The sequence below is a fragment of the Hyphopichia burtonii genome (genome assembly GCF_001661395.1).
Source record: "Hyphopichia burtonii NRRL Y-1933 unplaced genomic scaffold HYPBUscaffold_4, whole genome shotgun sequence".
NCBI lineage: Eukaryota > Fungi > Ascomycota > Pichiomycetes > Serinales > Debaryomycetaceae > Hyphopichia > Hyphopichia burtonii.
Genome location: NW_017963731.1, coordinates 1166543 through 1194494, shown reverse-complemented (window position 1 = coordinate 1194494; position 27952 = coordinate 1166543). Strand labels below are relative to the sequence as shown.

The window sequence follows — 27952 nt, the reverse complement described above, 5'->3', positions numbered from 1 at the left end:
TTCTTGATTTGTTTAGAGGTGAATTTGAACTTCAAATAGTCAATTTAGATACATAATGGTTGATTTAAACGTTAATAACAAAGTAGCAGTGATCACTGGGGGGACCAGAGGTCTTGGTTTAGATTGTGCTGAAGCCTACGTTTTAAACGGAGCATCAACAGTTGTTATTACTTCAAGAAAAGCTGATGCTTGTAAAGAATCTAAAGAATATTTAGAGAAGATTGCTAAAGAAAATGGTAAATCAGTCAAGATAATTTCAATTCCTGCTGATCTTACTAAAGAAGACCAAGCAGTTGATTTTTTCAATCAAGTTGCTAAACAAGTTGAAAAAGTTGATATTTTGGTTGCTAATGCTGGTGCTACTTGGGGTGCTTCATTAGAAGACCACCCAGTTAGTGCCATTAAGAAAGTATTAGACTTGAATATTGCTTCTGTGTTCCATAGCATTCAATTATTCACTCCCTTATTATCGAAAGCTGGTACTTTCGAAGATCCTGCAAGAATCATTATCATGTCATCCGTTGCCTCTTTGATTTCTTCAGAACCAGTTGGTACTTATGGTTATTTGGCTTCAAAAGCTGGGGTTAGTCACTTGGGAAAGAATTTGGCCGTTCAATTGGGTCCTAGAAACATTACCGTTAATTCGTTGGCTCCAGGTTTCTTCCCAACCAAAATGTCAAAGGGTCTTATCTCTGCTGCTGGTGATATGATGATTGAATCAAATCCAAGAAAGAGATTGGGCCAAAAACAAGACATTCAAAATGCTGTCTTATTTTTAAGTGCTAAGGAATCTAACTATATTAACGGTATCGTTTTACCAATCGATGGTGGTAGTTACTTGAGTGGTGCCTTCGTTCCTTCTTCATCCAAACTTTAATTGAACTGTTTCGGGTCTATCCAAATCAGTTTCTTCTCTTGTCTTTATATGTTGTAGTTATATATTATAATACATGTGTGATGTACGGATGTCTAGTAATATTCAAAGTTTTTTTTTTCTTTAATTAAAAGATGCCATTTGTTCCTCTTATTATTCTTAAAGCAAGGTAGTTTAAACAAGGAAACGATCAAGTAAAATGGGGTTAGCATCGTCAAAAATCTTAGATGAACTTATGGAAGGAACCAATTTCGATAGAGATGAGATTGATAGATTGAGAAAGAGGTTTATGAAATTAGATAAAGACGGTAGTGGAACCATCGACAAGAATGAATTTTTAAGTATTCCAGGGATATCATCTAATCCGCTAGCAACAAGATTAATGGATGTTTTCGATGAAGACGGTAGTGGAACCATTGATTTCCAAGAGTTTATTACTGGGTTATCGGCTTTCAGCGGGAAAACTTCCAAGATTGATAAATTAAGATTTGCATTCAAAATTTATGATATCGATAGAGATGGTTACATAGGAAACGGGGAACTCTTCATCGTTATGAAAATGATGGTTGGTAAGAACTTACAGGATGAAGAATTACAACAGATTGTCGATAAGACCATGATGGAAGCAGATCAAGACGGTGACGGGAAACTAAGTTTTGATGAGTTTAAGAATGTAGTTGACTCCAAATCTGTTGCCAGTGCTTTAACTTTGAATATGTTTTAATCTCTAACCATCAACATGGTCACTTAATTACTTTATTGGGCTCATGACTCGTTTTAAATGCTTGATTTTCCCTTTCTGCTTCACTTCACTATGTATTTCCTTTTATTTCATTGTTTCTATTCTACTTATTTATTTCACATTAGTCTACTTTGATTTCTATTCTAGTGCACTTATATATACTTGTACCCGTATAACTATTGTATGAATAAGGCGTTGATAAGTAGAGATTTAAGTGATAAAATGTGTTCACGAGATCATTAAGCAAAATCTCTTTTATCGCGCTTTAGTTATAAAAAACGACAAAAGATAACCATCGCCACAGATAACTCGTAGATAGATATCTTGAACCAGAAGAAACTCAGATCTCATGATGCCAATGGACTCATCTAAGGATGGTGTGTTCCAGTCCATTAGTCTAGCGTCGACTGTTCACGAAAAGCGCCATGGAAAAGACGTTCCACAATCAGCCATACCAGAATCTACATCGGATGAAGATGAGGAGGAAGAAGAAGAAGAAGAAGAAGAGGAAGAGGAGGAGGAAGAGGAAGAAGAAGACAATCATGAACCAGCAGAGTTTCTTTCATCAGGCTCAATGCAAAATGCTGGTATATTTGGCAATGGGTCCAAAGGAGACCTTCAAAGTAATAATAATACTTTACAATCTACTCCCAACATTCCCGACCAAGATTTCTTTTCCAATCCCTCAAGAATATTTACCAACGACCAAGAACCTTTGAATGGAAGAGGCATGAATGATGATGCTTTATATCATTCCAACTTTTCTGTTCACAACTCAATGAATAATTCGTTTCACGGTAATTCAGTTTTTTTTAATCAAGCTTCAACTCCAACTCATACCAATGAAAGCGCCTTAGAGTACTTGAGAAATCAGAATGAAGGATTAAAAAATGAGTTACAAAAAAACGTTACTAAACATGAACTTTATCTCCAAAATGGTAGTAGCAAACTAGATAGAATAAGAAGTATGCTACAGCAAAATTTTGAACAACTTTCAGAGAATAATTACTCATTGAAGGAATTGTATGAACGTGATATCACTTCCACTGAAGAACTTTTTGATAAGTTTGAACGCTGGGACCACAGGAGAAGCAAAGTTTTAGATAAAATAAGGTCAATTAAAAGCGATGATAATAAGCATGGCAAGAAGTTGAATCACCTTCTCAATGAATCAGACATGATTGACGAGGAGATTTATCAGTTAGAAGAGTCTTTAATAAAATTGAAAAATAAGAAGAAGCTACTAAACCTAGAAATACGAGAAACCAGCTCTGTACTAGAGAGTAGATCATCTAAATACGTCAGCCTTTTCAAAGATTTAGATAAACAGGGCCTAGAAGCCATCATGAATTTTTTACAACTGAGTGGATTACCTGAAAAAGAACTAGACGTGATAATACGAAGGGCCCCAGTCAATGTAAGATTCAATAAGAATTCGGGTCCAAAACAGTCAACAAAACTATCTACATCATTAGAAGCAATGGGCCATAAAGAAACTGAACCTTTACGAGAGCAGAATCAGAAACTTCCTAAAAATAAAAGCCCAATAATCAACCAAGACGCCCTCACTTCTAGTAAAATGGGGGCCCAGCCCTTTTTAATACCCGAAGATGATCACCTAGCGACAAAAGTCGATCAATCTTCTTTGAATCATGACAAGGGACCAACCCCTTACGAGCGAGGGTTTGCTAAAGGTTCGGAAAAATCACACTTTGTTAAAAGCCAATTGAATAATCTAATGAAAAACTTCGTTAGTAAGAAAACAGAACAGGAAGACATTCTAACACGAGAGAATCTAAACAAAATCGAAATAAATGATGCTGAAAACACAGTTAGTGAGAAAATAGACATAGAACCAGTCATAAATCTTCTTAGTCTCAAGATAGAAGCTTTGGAGGATTTTGTTAGATCAACTTCAAAAAGCGCTGCTGGCTTCTATACCTTTGGTTTAATATGGAAAGATGCAGTAGATATAATTAAACATGAAGAATCTCAAATGTCCAATCGCATTTCCAACTCAGTTGACTCCAGAGCAGACTTAAATGGCTATATCATCCCATCTCTTATATCATCAATGAATGTTTTGAAAAAATTATTAAGTTCTCAGGCTGAATCCACATTGAAACGAAGAATGTTTGACCCTAATGTCTCTTACGAAGAGAAAATGCTCTATACCATCCTAAAAAATGAAATTCGATCGATTTATTTGGGTTTGATCTTGGTCAGTGAAGACAAAAATAAGTATGTGAATATTCTCGAATCGTTTCAAAAATTGGGATTCAATGATATTGATATCCCCTTACCAGAAAAGCTTTTACCAAAATCAAACAAAGATAATATGTTGAATCTGCAGAGTTCAACGAGTAATAGCATTGACTCCAAAAACCTATCCGAAACTAATTCTCACACCAATTTGAGTTCACTTCAAGGATCTGAAAGACAATTTAGATCACCCACTGAAATAACTGTTGCTAAGACAGGGCCAAAAATAGGTACAAATAATTTACACTTTCTTTCGTCTGGTTCAAAGAATAGCTCCACCGAACTTGACAAGTCTGATACTTCTCAGTCGCATGTCAAACGGGAAGATGTTGCTGCAAGCTTGTTCGAAATTGCAAATAAGCAAGTTAAAAGTGAATAGGTATTTTAATCGTCTTTAAGGTCTTTACATTAATTCTATATTTCATCTATTCTGACTAATTTGTAGCTACAATCAACAAGAATAATTAAATCTATTAATGTACATTATTTATAGTAGTCTAAGCTGTTATTTCAACGATTCTTCTTTCTCTTCTGAGGTATGAATATACTTGCCGGTTTTTCTATTACTCCAGATTTTGATGGTTTTATTTTGGGCCCACTGTCATCTTCAGCAAACGAGACCAGCTTTTTAGCTTGTGAATGTTTATGATCAGCATGATTACTATTATTGTCATGATAATTGTCATTATTTTTTGCACTCTCAAGTTTCTGATAGCTATTACCAAAGTATTCTCGTTTTTGGTGATTCCTTTGAGTTGGCTCGTATTTACTCGAAGTTTGTGATGTCCCCTTATTTTCAGTATGTGAAAAAAGCTGTTCGGGAGGTGGTGATCTTGGTGGAGGGAGAGGTGATGATCTTGGTGGAGGGAGAGGTGGTGACTTAGGAGGAGGGAGGGGAGGAGATTTGGCTGAGCTTATAGCAATGGCCGGTTTTGAAACACTCTTCTTTTTAACTGTGGGACTCTCAAATAAAGAGCTTCGCTTGAGAGATGATCCACCCACAGTATTAGACTTATGAACGTTTTTGTCTTTAGGTTGAGTTGGCATACCATGGCCGGCTTGCTTATTATTACCAGACTGGCCATGACCAGTATAATTGCCTTGTCTTTTATAGTTATGATTAGTATGTTGATTGTTATTGTGATTATTTGGAATTTTATCATCTTTTTGATTTTGTTGGTTACCACTCGATACGTTACTTTCTTTTCTCAATACCGACACAGACGAGTCTGATATAGTATTATCACTCACCGAATTTGGCACCGCAGCTTGTGTTGATATGTTTTTGGAGACATTAGAGGATGAGATTCTTGCTAAAAATCCAGGAGATGCACTGGTGATTGCATTACGTGAATCAGCGTCAGCCAAAAGTTTGGCCCATACTTTATTTCTGCTTAAAGAGCTTTTATTACCAAGAATCCATAGAGAAGTTCTAGCACGAGTTAGGGCAACATTCATACGACGAACATCACTTAAGAACCCAACATTACCAGACTCACTGGCTCTGACACAAGACATTATGATTATCTCTTTTTCTTGACCTTGAAAACCATCAACAGTATTGAAGTCAATCTCATTTAAAATACCAATCCCATATTTCTTTCTAAAGACATCTTTCAAAACTCTAATTTGTTCTTTATACGGAGATATTATCCCTATTCTACCCTTGAATTGGTCCTCTGGTAGAACTCTCATAAGTTTCTCAACTATTTCCAAAGCAACTCTGGCTTCCAGATAATTAAATAAAGATCTAGTTAGTTCGTGCTGTTGATGTGCACCAACAATATCAAAGAATCTGTAAGGACTAAGTGGAAATTGTTTGTGCCACGGTCTGTCGTTCTTCTCAAGCATATTCTTACCATCTTGTAAACGTGACTCATAAAATGCTTGACTTGGAAATTTAGAAATATCTGGATGCATACGATACTGCACATCTAAAAGATATACGGAATCGGGATGATTCTTTTGCATCCTAACGAATAAACTTTGTTCATAATTGAGTCCTGCAGCGGCTTGGGATAAAACAGTGGGTGGCAATTGGTTTGGATCACCAACCATCACACATCTTTTTGAACCATATCTCAAGGGTATGATAGCAGAAAGCTCAACACACTGACAAGCTTCATCAATGATCACTTGGTCAAAATTCATAGACAAACTTGCCAAAAAATCATGAGCTGAACCTGACAATGTAGAACAGATAATTTGTGCACCTGATAAGATCTTAGCTTGTAATTGCCTCTTTTCAATTTCTCTAGTACGAAAAGCGATGGAAGCATTTTCTCTTTGTTCATCCAATTTCTTTCCTAATTCGTTACGTTGTTTGGTGACTTCTCTTAATTGAGTCTCAAGTTCAACTATTTCATTACTAGATAGATTTGGTCTGTTTAATTTATCTCTGAGCTGATCTCTTAGACTGATACACTTTGTGTGTTCAGTTCTGATGCTAGGATCTATGACGGCTTGTTTTGATTGGGCTTGTAAATGTTTATCAATCAATTCCTCTAATGTAAGGTCTCTAACCGCAGCATTGATGGCATCACTTCTTCCTAAACGGACTACTTTTGGAGAAAACCTCTCACCTTTACTATCATTAACACCATCTTTCAAACGTAAAACCAATTCATCAACGGCTGCATTACTTGGAGCACAAATCAATACTTTGGGTCCTTGATTGGACTCTGGAGAGGGACTTTTTGACAGCTCAATACTTTTGGGAACATTAATTAGGTTCGCCTTTGTTTGAGATAAAGTATAACCCACAATTCCCAAAATGGTTTTCGTCTTACCAGTACCCGGTGGACCTTGAATTAAAGAAAATCCTTCATTAACAAATGATCCAATAATAGCTTTGGCTTGCGATTTATTCACTTTATGTATATCAACTATTCTGTTGGCCTCATCATCTCCAATTTCAAGATGATCTGCTGGTTTTCCTTTAATTATTTCTTCAGACAAGTCGTAAAACTCTAAGCCTTTCAATGAGGAATATTCTCTTTCAGTGGTAACCATCTGAGTAACCCGCATACTCAAAACAATAGACTTAGGGGTCAAGATTCCCATCATGGGCCCTTGTGGAAACACTCTTAATACAATATCACAATGGTCAGCACTAGCAGACTTTATATCTCGAACTTTAGCTAGACATGTTTGTGCACCAGGCGATTTTAGGAAATCAGCAGCTGCTTTGGCAGAAGAAAAATCTGTGGACTCGGCATGACCCAAGACTAACAAGTCGGAGTCTCCTATTTTCCTATCATTCAAATCTTGCTTTTTAATAGATGCGTAAACATCAAAAAATCCATCACAACTAGTTCTTCCTCCGATGAGAAGCTCAAAAGGAAGCTCCTGTTGGGTCCTTTTAGCTGACTGAATTCCTTGCCAGCATTCAAGCATTAAAAGAGGTTCTGTTGTCTTGATATAGTCCTTACAATCTTCGTAAGTCTCTTTTGTTTTCTTATAAATATCTCTGTCGTCTCCAGGATAATCACTCGTAGAATTATAGTTCCATTTTAAAATAGTTGAATAAAGGGGTTTTAAACTTACGTTAAGTCTAAGTCTCATTCTTTCTTCTCTCTTACGCTCCTCATCGATTTTCTTTGTTTGAGCAGATCTGTCTATAATTTTACCATTTATATCAACTTCAACGACTTTTGCTTTCTTCTTCTTATCAACGAATAAATCAGAAAAGTCAATATTATCATCATCTCCTTCTTCCGAGCTTTCAGAATCACGCCTCTTTCGTTTTGTTATATTCAAGGATCTTCCAACAGCTGGTGCTTTTGAATTGAAGCCAGCAGGTCTAGGTGCAGCAGGAGCAACAGTCGGACCAGGCTTGACAGATGGAGCTCTGTTAGACTTTAACTCTTTTCTAATAGCTTCTAAGTTTGCAGATTTATATCCCTTCTCAGCTGGAGGAGGTGCCACTGGAGGTTCCTTTGTCACTACACCAAACCTGCTTAATGTTTGCTGCTTAGTAGGTTTTTGATGTGTTTGATATTTATAGGCTGCTTGTTGATCTACTTGAACAGAATCCATAACCGAAGACTTCGAAGCTTTAGTTTTACGATTTTCGGCGAGAATTTGGTCAACGAGTGGCCCATCTATTTCACTTGCTTTCGCAAGTATGTCAGCTCTTTGTTGATCATTAAGCTTATTCTTAAATTTTTTTGATCTTGCACCAAACCTGGCGAATGAGTCAATGAATTTTATATCAACAGTGAAGTTTAAATCTTTAGCCAACTCTAATCCTTTAAAAACCAAAGTCAAACATAAATTCAAAAGCGAGGTATCACCCAACCTCAACCAAACAATCACATAATGGAAAGCTTTCATGAAGACACCAAGCAAGGAATATGATGTATTGTTATTGTTTTCATCACTCAATGCATTCAGAATTATCATAAAGGAATCAAGCAAAGAATGACTCAACTCCAAAGTATCACGAGTAAATTCAATAAGCTCCTCTAAATGATAATGGCTAGCCCAAAGTAAAGTTTTTTCATAAACCATCATTAAAAAGTGCCAGCTTTCTTCCCAAAGTCCTCTAATTTCAGGTTTGCAGAGCTCAGAAGATCTTATCGTGGCAATACCTTCCAAAGGATTAGTCAATGCACGGACAACATCCATAAGAATTCTAATGGTTTTTGGACAAGGTTCAAAAACTGCCAAATTGGTTAGAATGCGCAAGTTCTTATTGATTGCATTTAGCGACGATTCCAAGTTCAACTTAAGAAGACCACCAATTGCTTCAAGTCTACCAGCAGCATCAAAAGCTTGATAAGAGATATTAAGAGCAGCTTGATTCACAGAGGGAGAGAATAAACAAGAACAATAACTAATAGCAATATCTTTATCATTGAATATGCTTTTTAAAACATGAGAATCTGCTTGTTCCACCTTATCCAACACATTTCCTAATAATTTAAGGATGAGTGTAACGTTACCATTATGTCTGGCAATTGCATCAGACTTTTCCTTGACTTGTGTATTATTCTTCTTTTGAGAAAATTTGATGATATTGGAAGTATTCCTCATTGATTTAACCAATTCTTTGGTAAGCTGGGGATAAATATAAAGCTGCAGTTTGGCCAATTCCTCCCATAATAAGGGGAAAGCATCAAAGGAAGAAGGTATTTCATTGCCCAGTTGTTTTAATATACTGGAATTATGAGCTAAACTAATAATATCGTATTCCACGCTACTGGTTATTAAATGTAATGCATTGCTTGGTTCAGTGTTTTCACTTTCTTCAAGTGTCAAGTTCTTCAACTGTTGTATCGCCATTGAAACCACAAGGGGTGCTTGACTATCAACAGCTGCTCTAACGTCTCTTCTTTTCAATATATTCACAGCAAAATTAGGTTCAGCAAAATTAACTTTATTCATATCTATATCAAAACATTGAAGTAAAAGATGACAAGATTTTTGATTAAGTTGAGAGGTTTCATTTATAGAACCATTATCTGCCTCTCTTTTCTGTGATATTCTCATTAAGAAAGTAGAAATCCTCACGGCTGCAGTTTGTCTTTGTGAAGATGTGAGGGACCCAACAAACAGTAAAGTCCAATCTAAGAAGACACTGAGTTCATAATTGGAAGGATCTAATAAATATTTAGAAAAGTTGGGATTCAGGAGAATTGGATCCAAGAAGCCAGGAAATGGAACGGCTGAAGAATTTCTCCAAAAGTCAATGCCTACTGTTTTCAAAATAGCATCGAAAGCGGATAATAATGAGGGTAAAGGTTTATCTTGAATTGCCATCAAATTATTATAAAGGACTCTGATAAGATTGAAAAAATTGATTTCTTCAAGCTTTCTCATGACTTCAATATCTTTTGGTTCATTGAGTTTTAAAAATGCAGATTTATCAAGGAATGCAAGAAGTTTTGTAAGGGTATTCCAAAATTTGATACACAAGGCTTCAGTAAAAGTTTTAGCGTTTTGAACTTTGTAAAAATAAAGATTGAATTCATCTCGTACAACTTCATCTAATGTCTCTCCATCAAAATGGAAATTAGTCTCTTCCAAATGCTTCATACATTTATCTGACCAATCTTTTTCAAGAGAATCCCCTTCAATTTGGAAAAAAAGAAGACCAGCATATAGTCTATTTGGAAGAAGAGATTGGTCATCAGGAAACTTGGCAATTACCTTTTTAAGTAACTCTCTAATCAGTGGATCATTTCTTAGTATAGATGGTCCAATGATGCATTCTTTAATAGCATTTCTATCAATGTCAGTGAGGGAATAAGCCAGGTCAAATTTCTCCACACAAGATTGTAAAGTCAGTTTAATTCTCAAAGCTTGCCACGAATAAATCAAATTTACAAAACTTTCAAAAGAACCACGATCTAGTTGCCTTTCTATAAGGAACTTTTCACGTAACTTCGCAATAGCATAATTGAATCTGTTAATGCAGTTCTCACATGATTGTAAGCTTTGGATTAGAAGTTCATTAATATGACTGATTTCATCATTTTTTACACCTGGAAAAGAAAAAACGATTAAATAATGGGCAGATATTGGATATATATATTTATCACAGAAAAAATGACGAGGTGGGCAGTTTTTAGGTATGTATTTCATACATTTTATCAAAACTTCAGAATGCTTTTCAGAATTGCCGGGCTCCTTTTCAGCAGAAGCTAACGCACTAAAGATAGCTTCAAAATCAGCAGGCGGTATATCACTAACCCGCTCATCCATTCTTCTATTCTTCTCTAAGTCTATTACAATATAAAAGGCCAGAAGCCGGTGCAATACGGTGATTATAGAAGTAAGAAAGAAAAGAGGATAGACGCTCTTTTTTTTTCAGTGCCCATCAAAAAACTAAATCGAAGACGCGGTCCTTTTTTTTTTTTAAAACTTTTTGTGCACCAGACACATTTTTATTGCAAAATCTATAGGAAAGTAACTAAGTATATAAAGTATTTACAAAAGAATTATATCTATATCTAAAGCTCTGGCAGAAGTGATCCAATCTTCACCGGTGTCCCAGCACCGAGTCATGATTTGAAGACCTTTCTTTGCACTAACACTGCCACTTCGAGCCAATCTAGTAAATCTATCGAAAAATAGATCTCTTTTAGAAGAATCCAAGGTTTCACAGCCAGCGCAAAATAAGCAGAAAATAGTACATATTTCAGCTGAGCTTAGGGAAGGAATGGTGGTTTCTAATATGTAGCCTATTCCATTGGCCAAGTCTTGAATTAGGCTTGAATTACGAGGAATTTTGAGGACTCGACGATAAAGATTTAAAATACCCATGTCACAGAAGATTTTATTGGTACATCTTAATATTTTATCCTGTTGGATTAAATTGGTAATGTTGAGGTCTTTACTTGTAGCATACTTTTTCTTGAATATCAAGTCTAATTCTGCCTGGCGTCTTGCTTCTCCTTCTTCGAATGCTTTGGTAAAATTCTCCTTTAAGTTCAAAGCGTCTGTCACTAAAGTAACCGGAATGAGATCTGAATTATAATTTTCTGATTTTTTAATGAGTATTGAAATCTCAGCAAATTTTGGAAAAAGATTGACGTCGAAACCCAACAAATAATCAATATCCTTTTTAGGATCTTGATCTGATTCTTCAACCTTAGAGTCAAATGTTTTCAAAGGAGTTTCACTATCATAGTACAAAGGTTCACTAGAAATCTTTGCGGTTGATAATGATCCTATTACATCGACATATAAAAACCATCTCATTAGAAAGAAAGAAACGTCACCTTCATTCCTGGAGGGAACGACTCCAACGTTTGAATGAGATGATTCAGCCAATTCTTCTTTATTTCTTGCCCTAATGATTTGTCTAGCACCTGTAGTATGAGCTCTATGACGTTCCATACTTTCGGCAAAAAAAATTTCATAGGCTGAAAATAATAAAACTGTTGCTAATGTACCATCTGATTTTGCCTCGTCTTTATTTTTCAAACACTTCAATAATTCATTACATGCTCTGCTCAATAATTGATCGATCAATTCTTTAGGAATATAGTTTGCATTCTCACCTAAAGTTGTTCTAGCCTTGGCTGCAAAAGTTAATAAGATTAATAAAAGTGAAGGGATTTGCATTGCCATTTGAGGTAATAAAACCTTGAATGGATTATCTTCATAAATATTTGATGGTGCTGGAACTAAATTGTTACTGAATACTTCAACCCAGAAATGCATAAGACTACGGTACAAAGGAATACGTAGTAAATAATCTGGTAAAGGTGTTAAGGGGGGTGGAATCAGACTAAAATCATAGTAGGGACTATTTTCTTCATCCAATGCAAGTTCATTATCATATGTTATAGTTTTTGGCGAGGATGATGATGACAAGGATTCGCTAACAAGCTTAGGGTGTTTTGGGAAAAAAAATTCAATTTTAGCTAAATCTTCAGAATAATTATCAAAGTTTTGATTAGAATCACCAATCTCATCAAAAGGATCGATTTTGTCAAACTCCTCTATTTTAATCTTGTCATCATGCATCATTAAATTATTAAATATATCCGAATTCTGCAAATTAAGTTCATGAGTACCATTTGAGATTCTATCTAAGGCATTGGATAACGATTCTATTCCATCGGAGATAGAAAGCTCAGAGTTATTAAATTCGGGTTCGTGATCATCTTCTACAATTGGGAAGGCAGGAGATAAAAACCCATTTTCAACTTGTTCAAATTGATTTGCCAGAGCCAAGTCGGTTATTGGAGTGAAATCCCCAACACTTAACATGGCTCTTTTCTTATTAGAACCCGGAGACGAATTACTCAATAAAGATGAACTTTCATCCATTGAGACCGATTCTGGAGTATCAGTCAGTTTCCGTTTCTCCCTTCTATCAATTGACTGAATTGAGCTCAGTGAAGACATTGGAGTACTTGCTTGACTCAAATTTTTCGATAAATCGCTAACCACAAATTGTATATCCTTCTTTCTTTTAGACTTATTTTCATTTTTCACTTTAATTTGGCTGACAGAATACTTTTCCTTTCTCTTCAGTAAATCTTTATAAGGTCTTCCTCCCCAAGTTAATTTCAACGAATAATCACATTCGCTATTGGTTTTAATACAATTCTCACATGATGGCCGGGTCTCACTGCAACGAATCTTCTTCTTCTTACAGTTGGAGCATCCCGTTCTTGATCTTTGAATTTTTTGAGTCTTGGGCCTAGGAGGTTTGGTTGTAGATTCTTCTTCTTCTTTGGCCTGATTATCAGCGGAATTATCGTTATTGGAATGATTCATTGTTCCTAAAAGTATTTAATGAATATTTCGAAAACGACAGAAATGATTCATCTTTCATTCAACATTTATACCAAAACCGTTCTTTAGTAATTGATTTAAACCTATTGACTTGAGTTTCAAATCAAGGAATAGTGTTTTCAGCAGCGGTCTGAACGGTTTTTCAATCTTTTTTTCCGTCACATGGAAGTCGCATGCACATTCCCAATGGGGAAGGTAGACATATAATTAGATATATATATATATAGATTTAAATTTAGATACAAAGAAAGATTTAAATACATATATATAGACATACATTAGATACAATTAACTATCTAAGAGACCACCTTTCTTCTTTTCAGTATCTCGCTCAGCGTATTTCTTCCCGTATAAGATTTTGATCAATTTTTCACTCATTCTGTAAAGATAACCCGCTAAAATAATTATTCCTCCAAGAATAGTACCCAATCTAGCTACAAATTGAAGGAACGGAATTCTTTTTTCAGAGATAATCAATTTGACGGGTTCAAAATCATAATGGAAATAAATTCCTGGAACACCTTGAGGTCTACCTCTTGGATCGGTCTTGTAAACACGATGTTGTTCACTTAATGAATATTGATTAGTGTCGATTTCTATACCTAGTCTTTCGTACATCGTAGGCACAACTTTTGAGTAGTATTTAAATGCTTGAAGTTTTTCTTCGGTAGTTCTACCAGTGAAATCCAATGGGTTGTTTATAAATGGATAGAAATCACCGTAGGAAAATTCCTTAATTACGTGGGAAAAGTTTAATGCTTGGAATGGAACAATCAGGCGGTCTCTGTAACCAAACCCTTTACCGGTAATACGAAAATCACCACTGACTTGATTAACTGGAATCGAACCAAATATATGACAGGCTGGTGCATCTTCGTGTATTCTTGCACCACTAACTCTAAACTCTGCTCGGAGTGTTTCTTGCATAATTTCATCAAGGTCAGGAGTATCATGTGCATCATTGTGTTTATTTATTTGGAATCCTTCTGGTAAAATGAAATCAGTACCTTGGAAATTCAATAACTCTGCTGCTAAAAAACGATCATCGGTGATATCCATAACATTGGTATGCAAAAACTCACATGGCATGGCCACAAGCATATCTAGATTTATTGACATATCTGTATTCACTTGGTCATCGATCTTGAATTGGTGGTCTACGTATCCTCCCAAGTATCCACCAACTTCAACCCAAAGAATTAACAAGGCACAAAATCCCGTGAGAAGAGTAGAGAGACCTCCTCTCTTCGATTGAACAGTATGCTCCGAATCAATCTTAGGAAACGCATCGAACGTACGAACCTTCTTGGAGAACGAATCCATCTTTATTGACTATTAGCAAGAAGTTAATGCTATTCGACAACGACTTAAATCGTGTTCAACTGAAAAAAAAAAAAAAAAAAAAAAAAAAAAAAAAAATAAAAAACAGTTAGTGGATTAACATGCAGGATAATATCGCTTTGATTTATAAGATTTTCACTTATCTCTAATGGATCCAACTTTAAATGCTATAGAATGACAGACTTGACGCAAGAGATAGAGTTCTCTGAGGACGTAAAGACTCAAGAGCTCCAATCTCTTGAAATTATCTATCCCAGTGTAAAGATCAACTACGAATCGTTGTCTGGATCACTAGATATACCCGTCAAAAATGATAAGGGCATTGAAATAGTTTACAAGTCTGACAACTCCAAGATTGAAAAACAAAAAATATTCTATTTGCCTGCGATAAAGTTCACATTCCGGTTAATGGAACGGTATCCTTATGATGCACCTCCCGTATTACGAATATTTTCTAATGTGGTGTCAAGCACTAAAAGCTCAACCCTTTTAAAAGAGCTTCTTCAATGTTGGGAAGATTTGAAAGATTGTATAATTTTCACCCTTGTGGAAATGATTCAGAATAAAATACATTATGAATTTGATGAGTTTATCGGATCGGTAATCGAATGTGAGAGCATTGGAAGGTTCAATTATCTATGCAAATTCAATAAAGATGAAGAACAGTTGGCTTTCAATAATTTAACCTATTTATGTGGAATTTGCCAGACCGATTACAAAGGTGAGTATTGCTCTAAATTTGAATGTGGGCATGTTTTCTGTAATGATTGTTTATTTGAATATTTCACCAGTTTGATCGAATCAGGTTCCATTGAAAGAGTTCATTGTCCTGAATACGAATGCACAACTAAATTATCCAAGATCAGAGAAAAGTATTTACGACTTGATAATATAACAAATGAAGCCTTTGACTTTAATGAATTCAAATGTCATCTTATGACTCCCCCAATATCACTAGATCTACTCAGATCTATTCTCGTTAAAAGAACTTCAGACTCTGAAAAATTCGTTGCTAGGTATGGAGACTTATTCATGAGGCAAAATCATGCAATAATTACAAAGTTATTCCCAACAAGATTGGTCCCATGTTTCAATGAAAATTGTCCTGAAATGATCTTTAGAGAAGATTTGACGGACCCTTTGGTCATTTGCAGAAGGTGTAATAGTGCTTTTTGCCAGAGATGTCGTAAATCGTGGCATGGGAAATACGTCGAATGTAAAGGTAAAAGAGGACTATACTCGAATATCCCCATCAAAGCATTAGATTTATGGATTGAATCTTCAGAGGATTCAGAAGAAAGAAAAAAATTAAGCTCAATGTATGGAAGAAATGCAATGGCAAAAATGTCAGAAGAATACAGAATGGATATCTTGTTTGATGAAATGTTAAAAGAAAAGGATAATTCACTTCAAAAATGTCCAGTTTGTGAAATTGTCATTCAGAGATCAGATGGTTGTAATAAAATGAAATGTTCAACATGCCAGACCCTCTTCTGTAACTTATGCGGAACCTTTTTGAATCCTGATGATCCATACTATCATTTTAATGATAAACACAGCGACTGCTACGGACGTCTTTTCGAAGGTCTCGTGAAAAACGATGACTGAAACTACAGGTAAAAAATTGTATATAGATTATATTTATTTAAATAAACCTAACGAAAAAAAAAAACTGAAAAAAAAATGTAATACATAAAAAAAAGCTCTCCGACTACCCAACTACTCTTCTAAAAGAGGGTCGACGAATCAACACAAGTTAACTATAGTCACAACTAAACACAAAACATGTTTAGAAGCAACTTGTCAGACAGCCACTTATACCCACCCAATACTAAAGCCCCCGAAGAGGCATGAAGCAAAGGGTAAAGATCATCGCTCCTTTCAAGGCGAAAACGAAACAAGTTCATCTCGCATAAACAAAAGGCAAATAAAGATAGATGACTGGACTGCTAAGAATCACAGACAAGCTAAATTGTTTCTCACTTTGAGGGTATAAGGGTATCTCACTCATCAACCAAGTTGGATTCAGTGGCTCTTTAGAAGAGTCAAAGATGGGACGTGACCTATAGAAATGATCCTATGAAGTACGTCGACAGAGAAAAAAAGAAGTAAAAAATTTTAAAAGGACGAGAAATCGAGCTTCTTTTATACCATTTTCTGAAGATGAGATGCAAAAAAAAAAAAAAATGAAAAAAAAAAAAATGCGACCGGGTAACACGACTAAACTCTTGCCCTACTTTTTGCAACCTACAACATTATTATATCTCGGATGATAATCATGTATTTATAAAACTAGTAAGACAGAGGTTTCTTAGGTGGTCTGGAGTACCTGAAGCATTCTCTCACTAAACGTCTTCTACGGAATTCATATACGCTGTCAGAAGTGTCAGCATTTTTCAATTTATCATAGATCCAACCTTCCTTTTCATCATCTTTAATTAGTAAATAAGTTGAATCTATTTGTCTTTCTTCCAAAAATCTCGAAGGATCGATATCTATACCCCAGTTATTCTCGTACCCAACATCAAATTTCCATTCCGGAGGAGGTAAGACTTTCGATAAATGTTCAACTCCAGTTGGTCTTTTTCCAGATAACCTTAAATGATCACGGCAATTGAACAATCTGTTTGAATAGCAGTAAAAAGACCATTCATTTTTGGTCAAGCTTTTGACTTCTAACTCATATATTTCCACGACGCGAACGTCAGCAGCATCATCGATGATAATGTCATGTCTATCGAACTTTTTTGGCTCCTCATCTTCTTTAGGTAAACCAGAATCTTCTTCTTTCTTTTGTTTTTGCAATTTTTGCTTTTGTTTATTTTTCAGGATGGCGACTAAAAGTTTTTTACTATGTGGATGGCATAAAATAATACTTAACCAACCCGATTGAATGAAAATGAGTCTCCAAGGAATAAATCTCCCCAAGAACAAGACGATATAAGTAGCAATGGCTACTATATAGAAAAGAAACGTCGAAAATCTTTCATCTTTAAAACCTGCAGTTTCAAACCAAAATATTTCTGCTTGGTCAAATGCAACTATAACATCAGATGTTAGATTCTGTAAATCTCTCATATTGAGAAACAAAGACATTTGAGACTTCACATAACGAGCTCTTCTCCTCTTAGTTAATTTTTCATTCACATCAACTGGGTCACTTGCAACAGAGTTGGCCGAGACTGGCTGTTGAGTGAATACAGATGTTGAACTTTCCGAGCTTATTGAGCTCGTTGGTCGAAGTTCATGCTCTTTGAATTCATCACTGAGTAAATCAATTAAAATACTATCTTCCAGTGATTGGTTAAAGAATTCAAATATAGATTGTCCCCTTTTTTTGACCTTTATGAGTTCAGGAGTTTTCATAGGATGTCTATGAATATAAGCAGGAATCATTATTCCAAAAAGCAAAAATAATAATGGCAAAGCCAATACAAGGTGTGGCCATAGACAAACTGCGGTATACATCACTAAGAATGATAAGGTTTTTGTGGGTCTCTTCCATGTAACAATATGTATTAACCCATACTGAATTTCAAAAAACCCACTCATTTTGGTACTTAATTTTTTAAAGTTCGAGGCAATTATCTTTAGGGAAAGACCCGGCCTCTTGGTTCTTTCTGGATCGTGTAATCTTTCTTCAATTATTTGCTTGTCATCATCTGGCATGGTATTTTTCAATAATTTTTCAACAAAATGGTCCATGAAATGGCTAGTCTTACTATCCTTTGGCTCCTCCATATCTTTAAGTGCATTCAATTCTTCATCCGAGAAAATATCTGTGTCCAAACTGTCTCTTGAGTCTCTTCTTTCAGTCCTATCAATACCCATTCCAATCACGGAGGCTGCGGTCCCTGCTGCTAGTCCTCGATTAGTACCAACATTCTTATCAGCCCAATTACTGGTGTACTTGTATGCTTTGTTCAACGCTCTTAGTCTCTTGGAATTGGAAGGATCATTGTTTGAGCTAGACATCTTTTAGTTGCTTGTTTGTTCAAGAAGAGTAAGGGATGATAAGAGTTGGAATGTATTTAAATGCGGAGTTGATTCAGTCAAACACTGGATTGTTTTTTAACTTTTTTCTGACTTGCTCGGTCGCAAATTTTAGTCACATGAGGACTTCGGCTAAATACTGTTTAAATGGAATGTTAATTATTACGATTTGTTACTATTTATATGATATGATATAGGTATGTATGTATGAAAGTGATGATCCTAGTTTTGTAGGAAACGGTGAGCTAAAAGATCTGCAGCATTTAATCTTTCATTAGGATCCCATTTGAAAATAGACTGCAAAAATTTGATGAAGGATTGACCAGTGCTTCGGTCTTCATTATTTGCAGCTAATTTGAGCATTATTTCCAAGTTTTTGGAATTTAATCTGAAATTACGCCTGGGAGCTGTATTATTATAGTTGTTTGGAGTCTGGGACTGAGCGATCGTTTGTAATCTAACGTTTAGAAATTGTAAATTAAATTTACCTTCTGAATCAAATAAAGTATACAACAAGGTACGCTTAATTGATTTTTCATCAATCGAACTATTTTTATTCATGTTATTTTGATTCATTAAAGCACCATCTAAGATGTTTTTAGCAGCATTTTGACTCCTTATGGATCTTAATAAGAGATTACGTTGAGACACGATTAGAGAACTACTAGGTGCCCCAAATACTTCTGAAATGAGTCCTATTTGTTCTAGTTCATTTTTCCCAGGGAAAAGAGGTATTCCCGTGTATAACTCTGCAATAACACAACCAAATGACCAAAGGTCAATCATGGAGTTATATTTTGCACCAATGATAACTTCTGGAGCCCGATAAAATCTTGATTGGATATAAGAGTAAGAAATTTCATTATTAAAACAAGAGGAACCAAAATCAATAATTTTAATCGTAAAGTCATTACATTCATTAATACTATTAGGATCAAAATTATTAGGAAACTTAATCATTATATTTTCTGGTTTAATATCACAATGAATAATTTTATTATTATGAATAAATTGTAACCCTTTCAAAATCTGATAAGAAAATTTTTTAAGTAAATTTATTGAAAAACCTTTAAATTTTGTGATTTCTAGAAGCGAGTATAAGTTTAATGAAAGAACTTCAGTAATAATACACATATGACCACGGAAATGGAAATGATCATAATAAGTTAACACAGGAGACTCTTTACTATCATTTCCATATTCACGTAAATATTCCAGATCAAAATTAGAAATATTTATACCCGGTCCCCCAACTTTGAAATTTTCATTTAAATGTTTTAACATTTTGATTTCGTAAACTGCTTGTAATGACCAATTTAAATCATTTTTAATAATTTTCAAAGCAACCATTTTATTTTGGTTACCATTGAAATATTTATGATCCTTACAAAGTACAACATTACCAAAAGAACCATTACCTAAAACACGATCAATCTCGTATCGATAATTTATGTGATCATGAGGAATAACAACGTAGTTGCCATTATCGTCATCAAATCCATAATTATCACTGTAACTTCTGATATTTATTGTACGAGTAGATTGATTATTTGTGGGGATGTAATACAAATCTTTTTTCCGAAGAATTTCACCTCTTTCATAAATATTGAAAGATGCTTCACCATGAGATTCAGCACTCGCAATAACATCTTGAGGGGCAAAGGGAGGGTTTGTTGTAAAAGAATAATCTTCTGATTCTTTTTTATATTCGAATAATGATGGATCTTGGTGGTAAACTATAGTACAAAGTTGTCTAATGCTATTAATTTTATTAGATTGAACTAGTGGTGGAGCTTGTTTGATTGGAGATTGTTTTGGAGTCATTAGTTCTGAAGGTCTTTTTGAATCATATTTCATAGAACGAGAAGATTGATCTTGCTGTTGGTGCTGGAGGCTTTGTTGCTGCTGTTTCAAACCACCCAATTTCGTATACGGATGTTCTTTTTTCTTTGGAAGCACCGATGGCTCATCACCAATAACGTGAGTTGGAGAAATGCTAATGTCACTTTCACTTCCGCTTGATATATCAACGTACAGTAAATTTCTTTTCAGTTTTGAATCTTGAGCCAATTGAGAAAATTTACTTGTGCTATAATTTAAATTAATTGAGTCCAGTGATTTGTTTGGTGTTGATGTAGCTTTCTTGGTATTACTGGTGAGTGTTGGAACTTTATTATTTGAAAGTTGGCGTTTTTTATATCCATTTAGACTACTTCTTTTATGATTAATCTCCGATACTGATCTAGATCTACTCCCAGTGGCAGCAGCAGCAGCTATTGCCGCTGTAGAACTAGGATTTGAAGAATTAGGAGTCGGAATTGGCGATTGATAAGGAATAGACTGTTTATTTTTGGAAGAGGAAGTTTCTCTCATGAAAGAAAATCGTTGATCATTTTCATTAGTAGTAGATTGATGTAAAGCATGACTAGTAGCAGCTCTTGCCAGAGGTGGGCAACTTAGATAACGTTTATGAGACTGTTGTTTTGAAGGAGGCAATGATTTCGAACTTGCTTTATGATTTAAAGGTAAAGGTTGAGTTATATTAGAAAGAGGTTTATTTTGTTTTGGAGTCTTAGGAAGTGAGGGAAGTTGTGAATGCAGTTGAGATCTGTATTGATTGGATGATAGTGAGTTTGACGAAACCAGACGACTTCTAATTTTACTTCCTGGATTATTAGTTATAGAAGGAATCGAGGATTTTTGTTTATTTATTGTATTATTTGACAAACCTGATTTTGATTCCGCTCTTCTAGCAGTAGAAAGGAAGGGAGACCTTGAAGTAGTAGTATTACTTACATTTCGAATGCCTGAAGATGATTGAGTATTATTATTTGGGTATAAAGAAGAAGGATATAATTTCTTATTCTTGGTTGGACTTTGAGATATTATGAAATCGGTTGTTTTAGTATATGGAGGTATCACCTTTTGTAAAGAATGGGTTGAATTCGAATTTGTGATTCTGGAAGGAGATGACTCTTTCTTTAATATAGGAGGATCTCCAAGCTTTGGAATTCCAATATCTATTTTAGCAAAACGATCTTCAAAATTTGGAGATAGTTTATGGGCCAGCATTTCATTTAACTTGATTGAAACTAATTTTTTTTCGAAAAATAACAAAGGTAAGTTTAACCTAATGTTCGATCTTATCAAATTTCATACCAATAAGGGTTTCCCTTTCCCTTACAAGACCAAATCTTCTTCAGAAACCTAACAGGTAGTTCCCAACCTATAAACGAATCGGATCTGATACTGCTGTTTTTTCTGCCATAAGAAAACCTCCGTACACCAACCGATGTTGAAAAATTACGCGCTCATCTCAACTGTATTATTCTATGATATTGATTATATATTCTATGATTATATATTCTATGATTATATTTTCTATGATTGTATATATTCTATGATTGTATGATTATATATTGCATGGTATAAACATAAGGGATATAGATAGATATAGAGATACAAATTGAAGTATGGCACCAGCAAACAGGATGATCATTGATCCTAGTTCATATAGTAATCGAGACCTCCTTCTATTCACACAATTACTCCATACCAAAGGGTACATTGAACCCAAGTCAGTGGAGAACAACGACTCAAGTCTAGACGATATCAGCACCGAATGGTTCCATCATACCTCTACCCAACTTTCGATTCAAGACGGATTACCCATAGACAAACCCTGGAGTCGACAACAATGCTACCAGCTATACCAAAACTTGCTCAAACTGAACCCGGACTGTGAAAACACCACCGACCTAGCCAACCACTACTACTACACCAGAATCAACGAACTTACTTCCAAGATTGACCAGTATAAACTGACCTTCCCCAATTTGGAATAAACCCGCACACCAAGAAAACACTCCGTACACCACCAACTTACTCCCCTCCGTATTGTTTGGTCCCTCGGTAAACAAGTATAAGAGCGGTTGCGGTCGTCCTCCCCACACTCCTTCATTTTCCAGTTTTTCTACAACAGTTTGTGTTGATGAGCAGAGAAAGGATAAACTCATTGATTTTAATAGACTCTTCTATCATATGTTGAAATTAGCCTTACTAAATTAACGATGTCAAGTCAAAATTCACTTGCACTTTCAATTTTTAATGTATATAAAGGTAATAGATCACTTTTTTTAAATGCATCTTATATCATATTGATAACCGCAGCATTTTCAGGAGCAACTACTACAAAATCTAGTCGCCAATCTGAAAATAGTGGACAACAGGATAATACTCCTTCCGATACCCTTCAAAATGCTTCAGATAAAGATTTGACTTCCACTCATGTTAAACCAGTTAATAAGTCAGTTAAATTGTCGAAAGAGTCCTTTCGTCGATTATATAAGGCTTCAATACCTTCGTATGCAAATCCAGTGGTTGCTTATTTTGTGAGTAATCTTGTATTACTTGTTATTAGAGCTTTTCTTACCATTAAAGTTGCAAGTTTAGATGGTAAGTTGGTTGGTGCATTAGTCTCGAAGAAGTTGAAAAAATTTGGTAAATTATTAGCATTTTGGATGTTTCTTGGTTTACCAGCTTCAGTAGTTAATTCTTTATTAAATTATACTAAAAGTAAATTACGTCAACATTTAAGAATCAACATTAATAATAGTATAATGGAAGATTATTTACCTGATTCTTTAGATCCAAATTATTATTCTTTACTTCAATTATCTGATTCTAAAATTAAAGATCCTGATCAAAGACTTTCTACTGATGTTTCTCGTTTAGCTTCTGCTTTATCAAGTTTACCTGGTCAATTATTAAAACCAACTCTTGACTTGCTACTTTGTGCTAAAGAATTATCGAAAAGTGGAGTGGGCTCCGGTGAAGGTACTTTAGCCTTGGGATTATTAGCTTATTTTTCAACTACTATCCTTCGGTTTTTCTCTCCTCCATTCGCTAAATTAGCCTCCGAAAGAGCTAACTTGGAAGGTCAATTAAGATCTGCCCATTCAAAAGTTGTAACTAATAATGAAGAAATTGCCTTTTTACGTGGCCATAATCGTGAATTAGATTATTTGGATTATTGTTATTATCAACTTGAAAGATTTCTTAAAATGGAATATTGGAAAAAAGCTGTTCATGAAATTGCTCAAACTTTCATTGTAAAATATTTTTGGGGTGCTGCTGGTTTAGTCTTATGTTCTGCTCCGGTTTTCATTAATAAATATTGGGGGGAAGAACCTGATCCTTCTGCTTCTGGTGATTTCATCACTAATAGAAGATTACTATTAAGCGCTTCTGATTCTTTAGATCGTTTGATTTATTCAAGAAGATACCTTTTACAAGTGGTTGGTCATGCTACAAGAGTTGCGGATTTGCAAGATGTCTTGTACAAAATTAAATCTTCCAAAAATTCAAGTGTAAAAGATGAAGGTAACGTATCGTATGGTGATGAAGTTACTTTCAAAGATGTTCGTTTAGTAACCCCTGCAGATGTTACTTTAATTGAAAAACTAAATTTCAGTATTAAACCTGGTCAACATTTACTTATTGCTGGTCCAAACGGTTCTGGTAAATCTTCTCTTTTCAGAATGTTGGGTGGGTTATGGCCTTGTAAAGAAGGTCAGATCATTATTCCAACTACTGAAAATATGTTTTATTTACCCCAAAGAGCTTATTTATGTAAAGGAAGTCTCAGAGAACAAATCATTTACCCTCATACTGAAAGTCAATTTAAACAAAATAAGTCTCGTAAAACTGACAATGATTTAAAGCAAATTTTAGAAATTTTAAATTTATCAGAATTACTCACTTCTTCAAATGATGAAAACCCTTGGGATTCAGTTCGTAATTGGTCAGAAGAATTATCGGTTGGTGCTCAACAACGTTTGGCTATGGCTCGTTTATATTATCATCAGCCTAAATTTGCAGTCCTAGATGAGTGCACCTCTGCTGTTTCTCCATCAATGGAACAATTTATGTATAAACGAGCTCAAGAATTAGGAATTTCTCTCTTATCAGTTGCTCATAGACCTGCTTTATGGCATTTCCATAATTATTTACTCAAATTCGACGGTAAAGGCGGTTACTTCTTTGGTGAATTGGACGCTGAAAAAAGATTACGTTTTGAAGAAGAACGTCTTGTATTGGAGAAAAACTTAAGAGATGTTCCAGTGCTAAAAGAACGTCTTGCAGAATTAAGAAAGGTTTCAAATGCTCAACATTTAAGATATGAAAAGTCTCATAAGAATTTAACTGAATTAGCCAGTCACTAACCCTATTTATTAACTAGCTGCTATATAGAGAATTTAAGTATTTATAAATAATAAACATGAAGTTATGATGAAACATAAAATTATGTAAGGTTTCTCTGTGAACATCAAAAGAAAACTGCAAAAAAAAAAAAGGCTAAAAAAAAGAAAGATTAACCGCCTACGTCTATTCTTATCAATACACCTACAAAATGACTCGTGAATCATCTCCGGCAAACAAGAGAGTTAAGAGAAGGGAAGTTTCAAAACCTGATAACACTTCGTCCATTAACAGTCTTGGGAATCCCGGGGACGAAGTGCTAATTAACGATGATATTGAAATACCTAAAAAAAACACTGAACTAATGCCAAAATGTATTTCAAATGAGGAAAAGAACTCAAGAGAGTCCATCAAGTATGAAGAAGAATCTTTGGATTCCATTGCCTCGAAGTTTACCCAACACAATATCAAAATTCCTGAATCATTCAGTTTGAAAGAACTAGACACACTTAATGAAATTGCTAAACAAAACATGCAGAAACTAGAATCACTAAAAGCTGCTCAAGATGTTTCCCCATTCGTTTGGAATGTCTTGGAAGATGCTTACAATGCTATCTTTGATGATTATACTAATACATCGCAGGAAATTCTTATGAAATTAGAAGAATCTTTCAAAGTACGTTCGAAGCTCTTTCTTCTTTCTAGAACATTACTAACTTCTCTAATAGCAACGAGTTGCATGGCAAGATCTTGTTTTCAATTTAGATAGATTTAGAAGTATTCACAGGTGTGTAAAAAACAGGAATGGTGTTTCTTTACATCAAAAACTAACCATCTACCAGACTCACTAATTCCGAGAGGTCAATCACCGCAAAGGAAGCAGTGATTAATATGAAGAAGCAGAAGATGAAACGTTCTGCCAGTCTTATACAATGTGAATTGGGTAAATTCAAAATCTTTGAGTAATTATTTACTGCAAATAACTTAAAATACAAAAATCAAAGAAAACAAAAAAAAAAAAAAAAATCAAAAAAAAAAAATCAAAAATCAACGAGAAAATAAGCTGCTATCTTTATATAGTAGTCTTTACTATGCTATATTACTTACGTCTCGCAATAAGCACCGGTGTATCTATGCTTTTCCGAATTTCCCGATCAATACTAAGCACGGTGTTGGGGTATGGCAGCAAAACAACAGTCATTCGGGGCGTAAGCACCTGCCAACCAAATAAACCACCGTATATAATGGTTGCATCCATAGCAAACCCTGAACCTAAATACAAAGGAACCCGTCATAATGTGGGATCATATATATTAGATCGAATAGTAACACAAGAATGGCAAGAATTCAAGCCTTTTGAAAGTCATGCCAATTTACCTCATGGGATCTATAGTACTAGTGTCGAAACGGAGTCTAAAAGAGCCAATCTCTTCTTCTTCAAGTCAATTTATCTGTTCATGAATTTACAAGGAAGACCAATTGCAGAGACTTGGTCTAACTTCTCTCGTGTTCAACTGACCAAATATTCTCCTGCCTTAGTCATTATACATGACGAGTTACAGATCCCCCTTGGAAAGATACAGATTCGCCGACAGAATACCAGTGCCAGGGGCCATAATGGGCTACGCTCAATTAATGAATCAATGGGTATGGGCTATACTAAAATCGGTATAGGTATTGGCAAACCAAAAAATACTACTCATGAAAAAGGAGTGGCGGACTATGTTCTTTCATCCTTCACGCAAGATGAATTGATGTGCCTAGCATCAAATGTAGTTCCACAAGTGACCTCTATTCTTGACGAAATGGCCTCCGGGAAGCATGTATTCGAAGTCTTTGATCCCCAGACTGATTCCAAAAGAAAAAAATCATAACTGATTCCATCTGCGCATAAATATCTACAGAATTGCATAATATATCATTATAACGTATCCGTGCATAGTAGTTATACTGTAAATAAACGTAAAATGCTGTTGGTATATGTATTTGGCAGCCATAACTAAGTGGCCCGAGTCTCGTTAAACAGGAAAAAAAAGCAAAAACCAAAAAAAAAAAAAAAAAAAAAGTTTAGTGTACTCTTATCGCTACGATCTCACAAGTTATCAATAAAAGCACAGACCAACTACGTTCTTCATTACAGAAACCTATTAGCCAAAGTTCACCCATAATAAACCTTGAGTATACACGCGTCGATTCCTGTGGACAGTCTTGATATTCTAAAGTTGACTTATCAGCATTTGCCAGGACAAGCATCCTTAAGAGAACGAGCCATCAACGCACTCTCAATCCGCCTCCTTGTCCTTTGTTAAACGAATCTAACTATATTCAAGAGGCGATATGGAGTATACTCTTCATCTCACAGCTGAGAGATCAGTAGTGAGGGAGTCTTTAAAAGGTATGTGAAAGATAAAGAAATATAAGACTAATCGAATATAGTATGACTAACTAATTAATATAGGTATAATATGGACAATATTCTTTCATCGACTTTTTGGGCCCATCACACCAACAACGAACGAGTTTTTGAATACAACATATCCAATGGCATCTAATCTACCAGATTTGGACTCTTTAATAGACGAAAAAATATCCTATTTGATAAAATACCATTTTGATAGGCCGAATATTAAGATCAATGATCGAAGTAGTTTCAAAACTAATAACGAAAATCCTAATAACGAAATCAAAATTCTGGAAGATGATCAGTCAAGCCTGTTACTGCCAAACACGAAGTCTAATCTCAATGCAGAAGATTCAGATACTTTTAAATGGGGACAAATAATTATATATTTTCTTGATAAAAGTACTGCCAAAATCAAGAAGAAAACTGGTTGGTTCGGTCAGGGTAAAAGTGATAATGAAGGTGATTTGAGTCCATGGGAGTCATGGACAATTAATATTAAGTGTCTACCCTTAGATTCAGACCGTAATACCTCATCAACAAAAGATATATCAAATGTTTCTAGTATGGTGGGATTGAATGAGTCAAAGGATAACCTTGAATTATCTACTGAAAGCTTTGACGAAAATATGCAATATATTGTTTATATTTCTGATACTCATAAAGATCATATCCCTCCTATAACATCATTAGAAAGTTCACCATTTCCATATTCTATAGAAATCAAACCTGATTCTTCTACTACAAAAGATGATGCTAGTTGGGGCCAATACATAAAGAAAATTCTTGATTAGCTTTACTCAATGTTCCTTTGTATATAATAGTCTAAACTTGTACTATATGTGTTTTTTCCAATACTTAATAAAACAAGTAGGAATACAAG

General features: G+C 34.9%; 14 protein-coding genes across 14 annotated transcripts; 9 read left to right on the top strand and 5 right to left on the bottom strand.

Moving 5' to 3' along the window:
* Positions 1–3: 3 nt before the first annotated feature.
* Positions 4–974, top strand: HYPBUDRAFT_153170 (uncharacterized protein). The gene has a single exon (XM_020221406.1). It carries the CDS (start codon positions 56–58, stop codon positions 875–877), a length of 822 nt encoding a protein of 273 aa, XP_020076412.1. The 5' UTR covers positions 4–55; the 3' UTR covers positions 878–974.
* A 96-nt stretch (positions 975–1070) lies between these two features.
* On the top strand, positions 1071–1788 carry CNB1 (calcineurin regulatory subunit B; the record flags this gene model as incomplete). The annotated part of the gene is made up of 1 exon (XM_020221405.1): positions 1071–1788. One exon carries the CDS (start codon positions 1074–1076, stop codon positions 1596–1598), a length of 525 nt encoding a protein of 174 aa, XP_020076411.1. The 3' UTR covers positions 1599–1788.
* Positions 1789–1847: 59 nt separating this feature from the next.
* HYPBUDRAFT_140197 (uncharacterized protein) lies at positions 1848–4334 on the top strand. Its single transcript, XM_020219740.1, has one exon. It carries the CDS (start codon positions 1966–1968, stop codon positions 4255–4257), a length of 2292 nt encoding a protein of 763 aa, XP_020076410.1. The 5' UTR covers positions 1848–1965; the 3' UTR covers positions 4258–4334.
* A 31-nt stretch (positions 4335–4365) lies between these two features.
* SEN1 (putative DNA/RNA helicase) lies at positions 4366–9736 on the bottom strand. The gene has a single exon (XM_020221404.1). The coding sequence runs from the start codon at positions 9639–9641 to the stop codon at positions 4389–4391; it is 5253 nt and encodes a 1750-aa protein (XP_020076409.1). The 5' UTR covers positions 9642–9736; the 3' UTR covers positions 4366–4388.
* Positions 9737–10752: 1016 nt separating this feature from the next.
* Positions 10753–13228, bottom strand: ZCF32 (Zcf32p). Its single transcript, XM_020221403.1, has one exon. The coding sequence runs from the start codon at positions 13113–13115 to the stop codon at positions 10812–10814; it is 2304 nt and encodes a 767-aa protein (XP_020076408.1). The 5' UTR covers positions 13116–13228; the 3' UTR covers positions 10753–10811.
* A 162-nt stretch (positions 13229–13390) lies between these two features.
* HYPBUDRAFT_210322 (uncharacterized protein) lies at positions 13391–14494 on the bottom strand. The gene has a single exon (XM_020223065.1). The coding sequence runs from the start codon at positions 14454–14456 to the stop codon at positions 13422–13424; it is 1035 nt and encodes a 344-aa protein (XP_020076407.1). The 5' UTR covers positions 14457–14494; the 3' UTR covers positions 13391–13421.
* Positions 14495–14648: 154 nt separating this feature from the next.
* HYPBUDRAFT_167203 (RBR-type E3 ubiquitin transferase) lies at positions 14649–16121 on the top strand (the record flags this gene model as incomplete). Its single annotated transcript, XM_020222757.1, has 1 exon — positions 14649–16121. The coding sequence occupies one exon, from the start codon at positions 14649–14651 to the stop codon at positions 16080–16082; it is 1434 nt and encodes a 477-aa protein (XP_020076406.1). The 3' UTR covers positions 16083–16121.
* A 645-nt stretch (positions 16122–16766) lies between these two features.
* On the bottom strand, positions 16767–18449 carry HYPBUDRAFT_157406 (uncharacterized protein; the record flags this gene model as incomplete). Its single annotated transcript, XM_020222285.1, has 1 exon — positions 16767–18449. One exon carries the CDS (start codon positions 18447–18449, stop codon positions 16767–16769), a length of 1683 nt encoding a protein of 560 aa, XP_020076405.1.
* Positions 18450–18689: 240 nt separating this feature from the next.
* HYPBUDRAFT_110151 (uncharacterized protein) lies at positions 18690–20291 on the bottom strand (the record flags this gene model as incomplete). The annotated part of the gene is made up of 2 exons (XM_020218751.1): positions 18690–19646; positions 19722–20291. 2 exons carry the CDS (start codon positions 20289–20291, stop codon positions 18690–18692), a joined length of 1527 nt encoding a protein of 508 aa, XP_020076404.1.
* A 1667-nt stretch (positions 20292–21958) lies between these two features.
* On the top strand, positions 21959–22312 carry HYPBUDRAFT_110399 (uncharacterized protein; the record flags this gene model as incomplete). The annotated part of the gene is made up of 1 exon (XM_020218761.1): positions 21959–22312. One exon carries the CDS (start codon positions 21959–21961, stop codon positions 22310–22312), a length of 354 nt encoding a protein of 117 aa, XP_020076403.1.
* Positions 22313–22537: 225 nt separating this feature from the next.
* PXA2 (ATP-binding cassette long-chain fatty acid transporter) lies at positions 22538–24691 on the top strand (the record flags this gene model as incomplete). Its single annotated transcript, XM_020222284.1, has 1 exon — positions 22538–24691. The coding sequence occupies one exon, from the start codon at positions 22538–22540 to the stop codon at positions 24689–24691; it is 2154 nt and encodes a 717-aa protein (XP_020076402.1).
* A 188-nt stretch (positions 24692–24879) lies between these two features.
* HYPBUDRAFT_149072 (uncharacterized protein) lies at positions 24880–25634 on the top strand (the record flags this gene model as incomplete). The annotated part of the gene is made up of 3 exons (XM_020220176.1): positions 24880–25344; positions 25397–25455; positions 25511–25634. 3 exons carry the CDS (start codon positions 24880–24882, stop codon positions 25632–25634), a joined length of 648 nt encoding a protein of 215 aa, XP_020076401.1.
* A 140-nt stretch (positions 25635–25774) lies between these two features.
* On the top strand, positions 25775–26613 carry HYPBUDRAFT_153163 (aminoacyl-tRNA hydrolase). The gene has a single exon (XM_020221402.1). The coding sequence runs from the start codon at positions 25913–25915 to the stop codon at positions 26540–26542; it is 630 nt and encodes a 209-aa protein (XP_020076400.1). The 5' UTR covers positions 25775–25912; the 3' UTR covers positions 26543–26613.
* Positions 26614–26780: 167 nt separating this feature from the next.
* On the top strand, positions 26781–27863 carry HYPBUDRAFT_11911 (uncharacterized protein; the record flags this gene model as incomplete). Its single annotated transcript, XM_020219211.1, has 2 exons — positions 26781–27063; positions 27127–27863. Exons 1-2 carry the CDS (start codon positions 27006–27008, stop codon positions 27861–27863), a joined length of 795 nt encoding a protein of 264 aa, XP_020076399.1. The 5' UTR covers positions 26781–27005.
* Positions 27864–27952: the final 89 nt, after the last annotated feature.

Bases quoted from the DNA above. Each gene is read 5' to 3' on its own strand.
- SEN1 (XM_020221404.1), bottom strand. From the start codon at position 9,641: ATGGCAATTCAAGATAAACCTTTACCCTCATTATTATCCGCTTTCGAT.
- HYPBUDRAFT_153170 (XM_020221406.1), top strand. From the start codon at position 56: ATGGTTGATTTAAACGTTAATAACAAAGTAGCAGTGATCACTGGGGGG.
- HYPBUDRAFT_140197 (XM_020219740.1), top strand. From the start codon at position 1,966: ATGATGCCAATGGACTCATCTAAGGATGGTGTGTTCCAGTCCATTAGT.
- ZCF32 (XM_020221403.1), bottom strand. From the start codon at position 13,115: ATGAATCATTCCAATAACGATAATTCCGCTGATAATCAGGCCAAAGAA.
- HYPBUDRAFT_153163 (XM_020221402.1), top strand. From the start codon at position 25,913: ATGGTTGCATCCATAGCAAACCCTGAACCTAAATACAAAGGAACCCGT.
- HYPBUDRAFT_210322 (XM_020223065.1), bottom strand. From the start codon at position 14,456: ATGGATTCGTTCTCCAAGAAGGTTCGTACGTTCGATGCGTTTCCTAAG.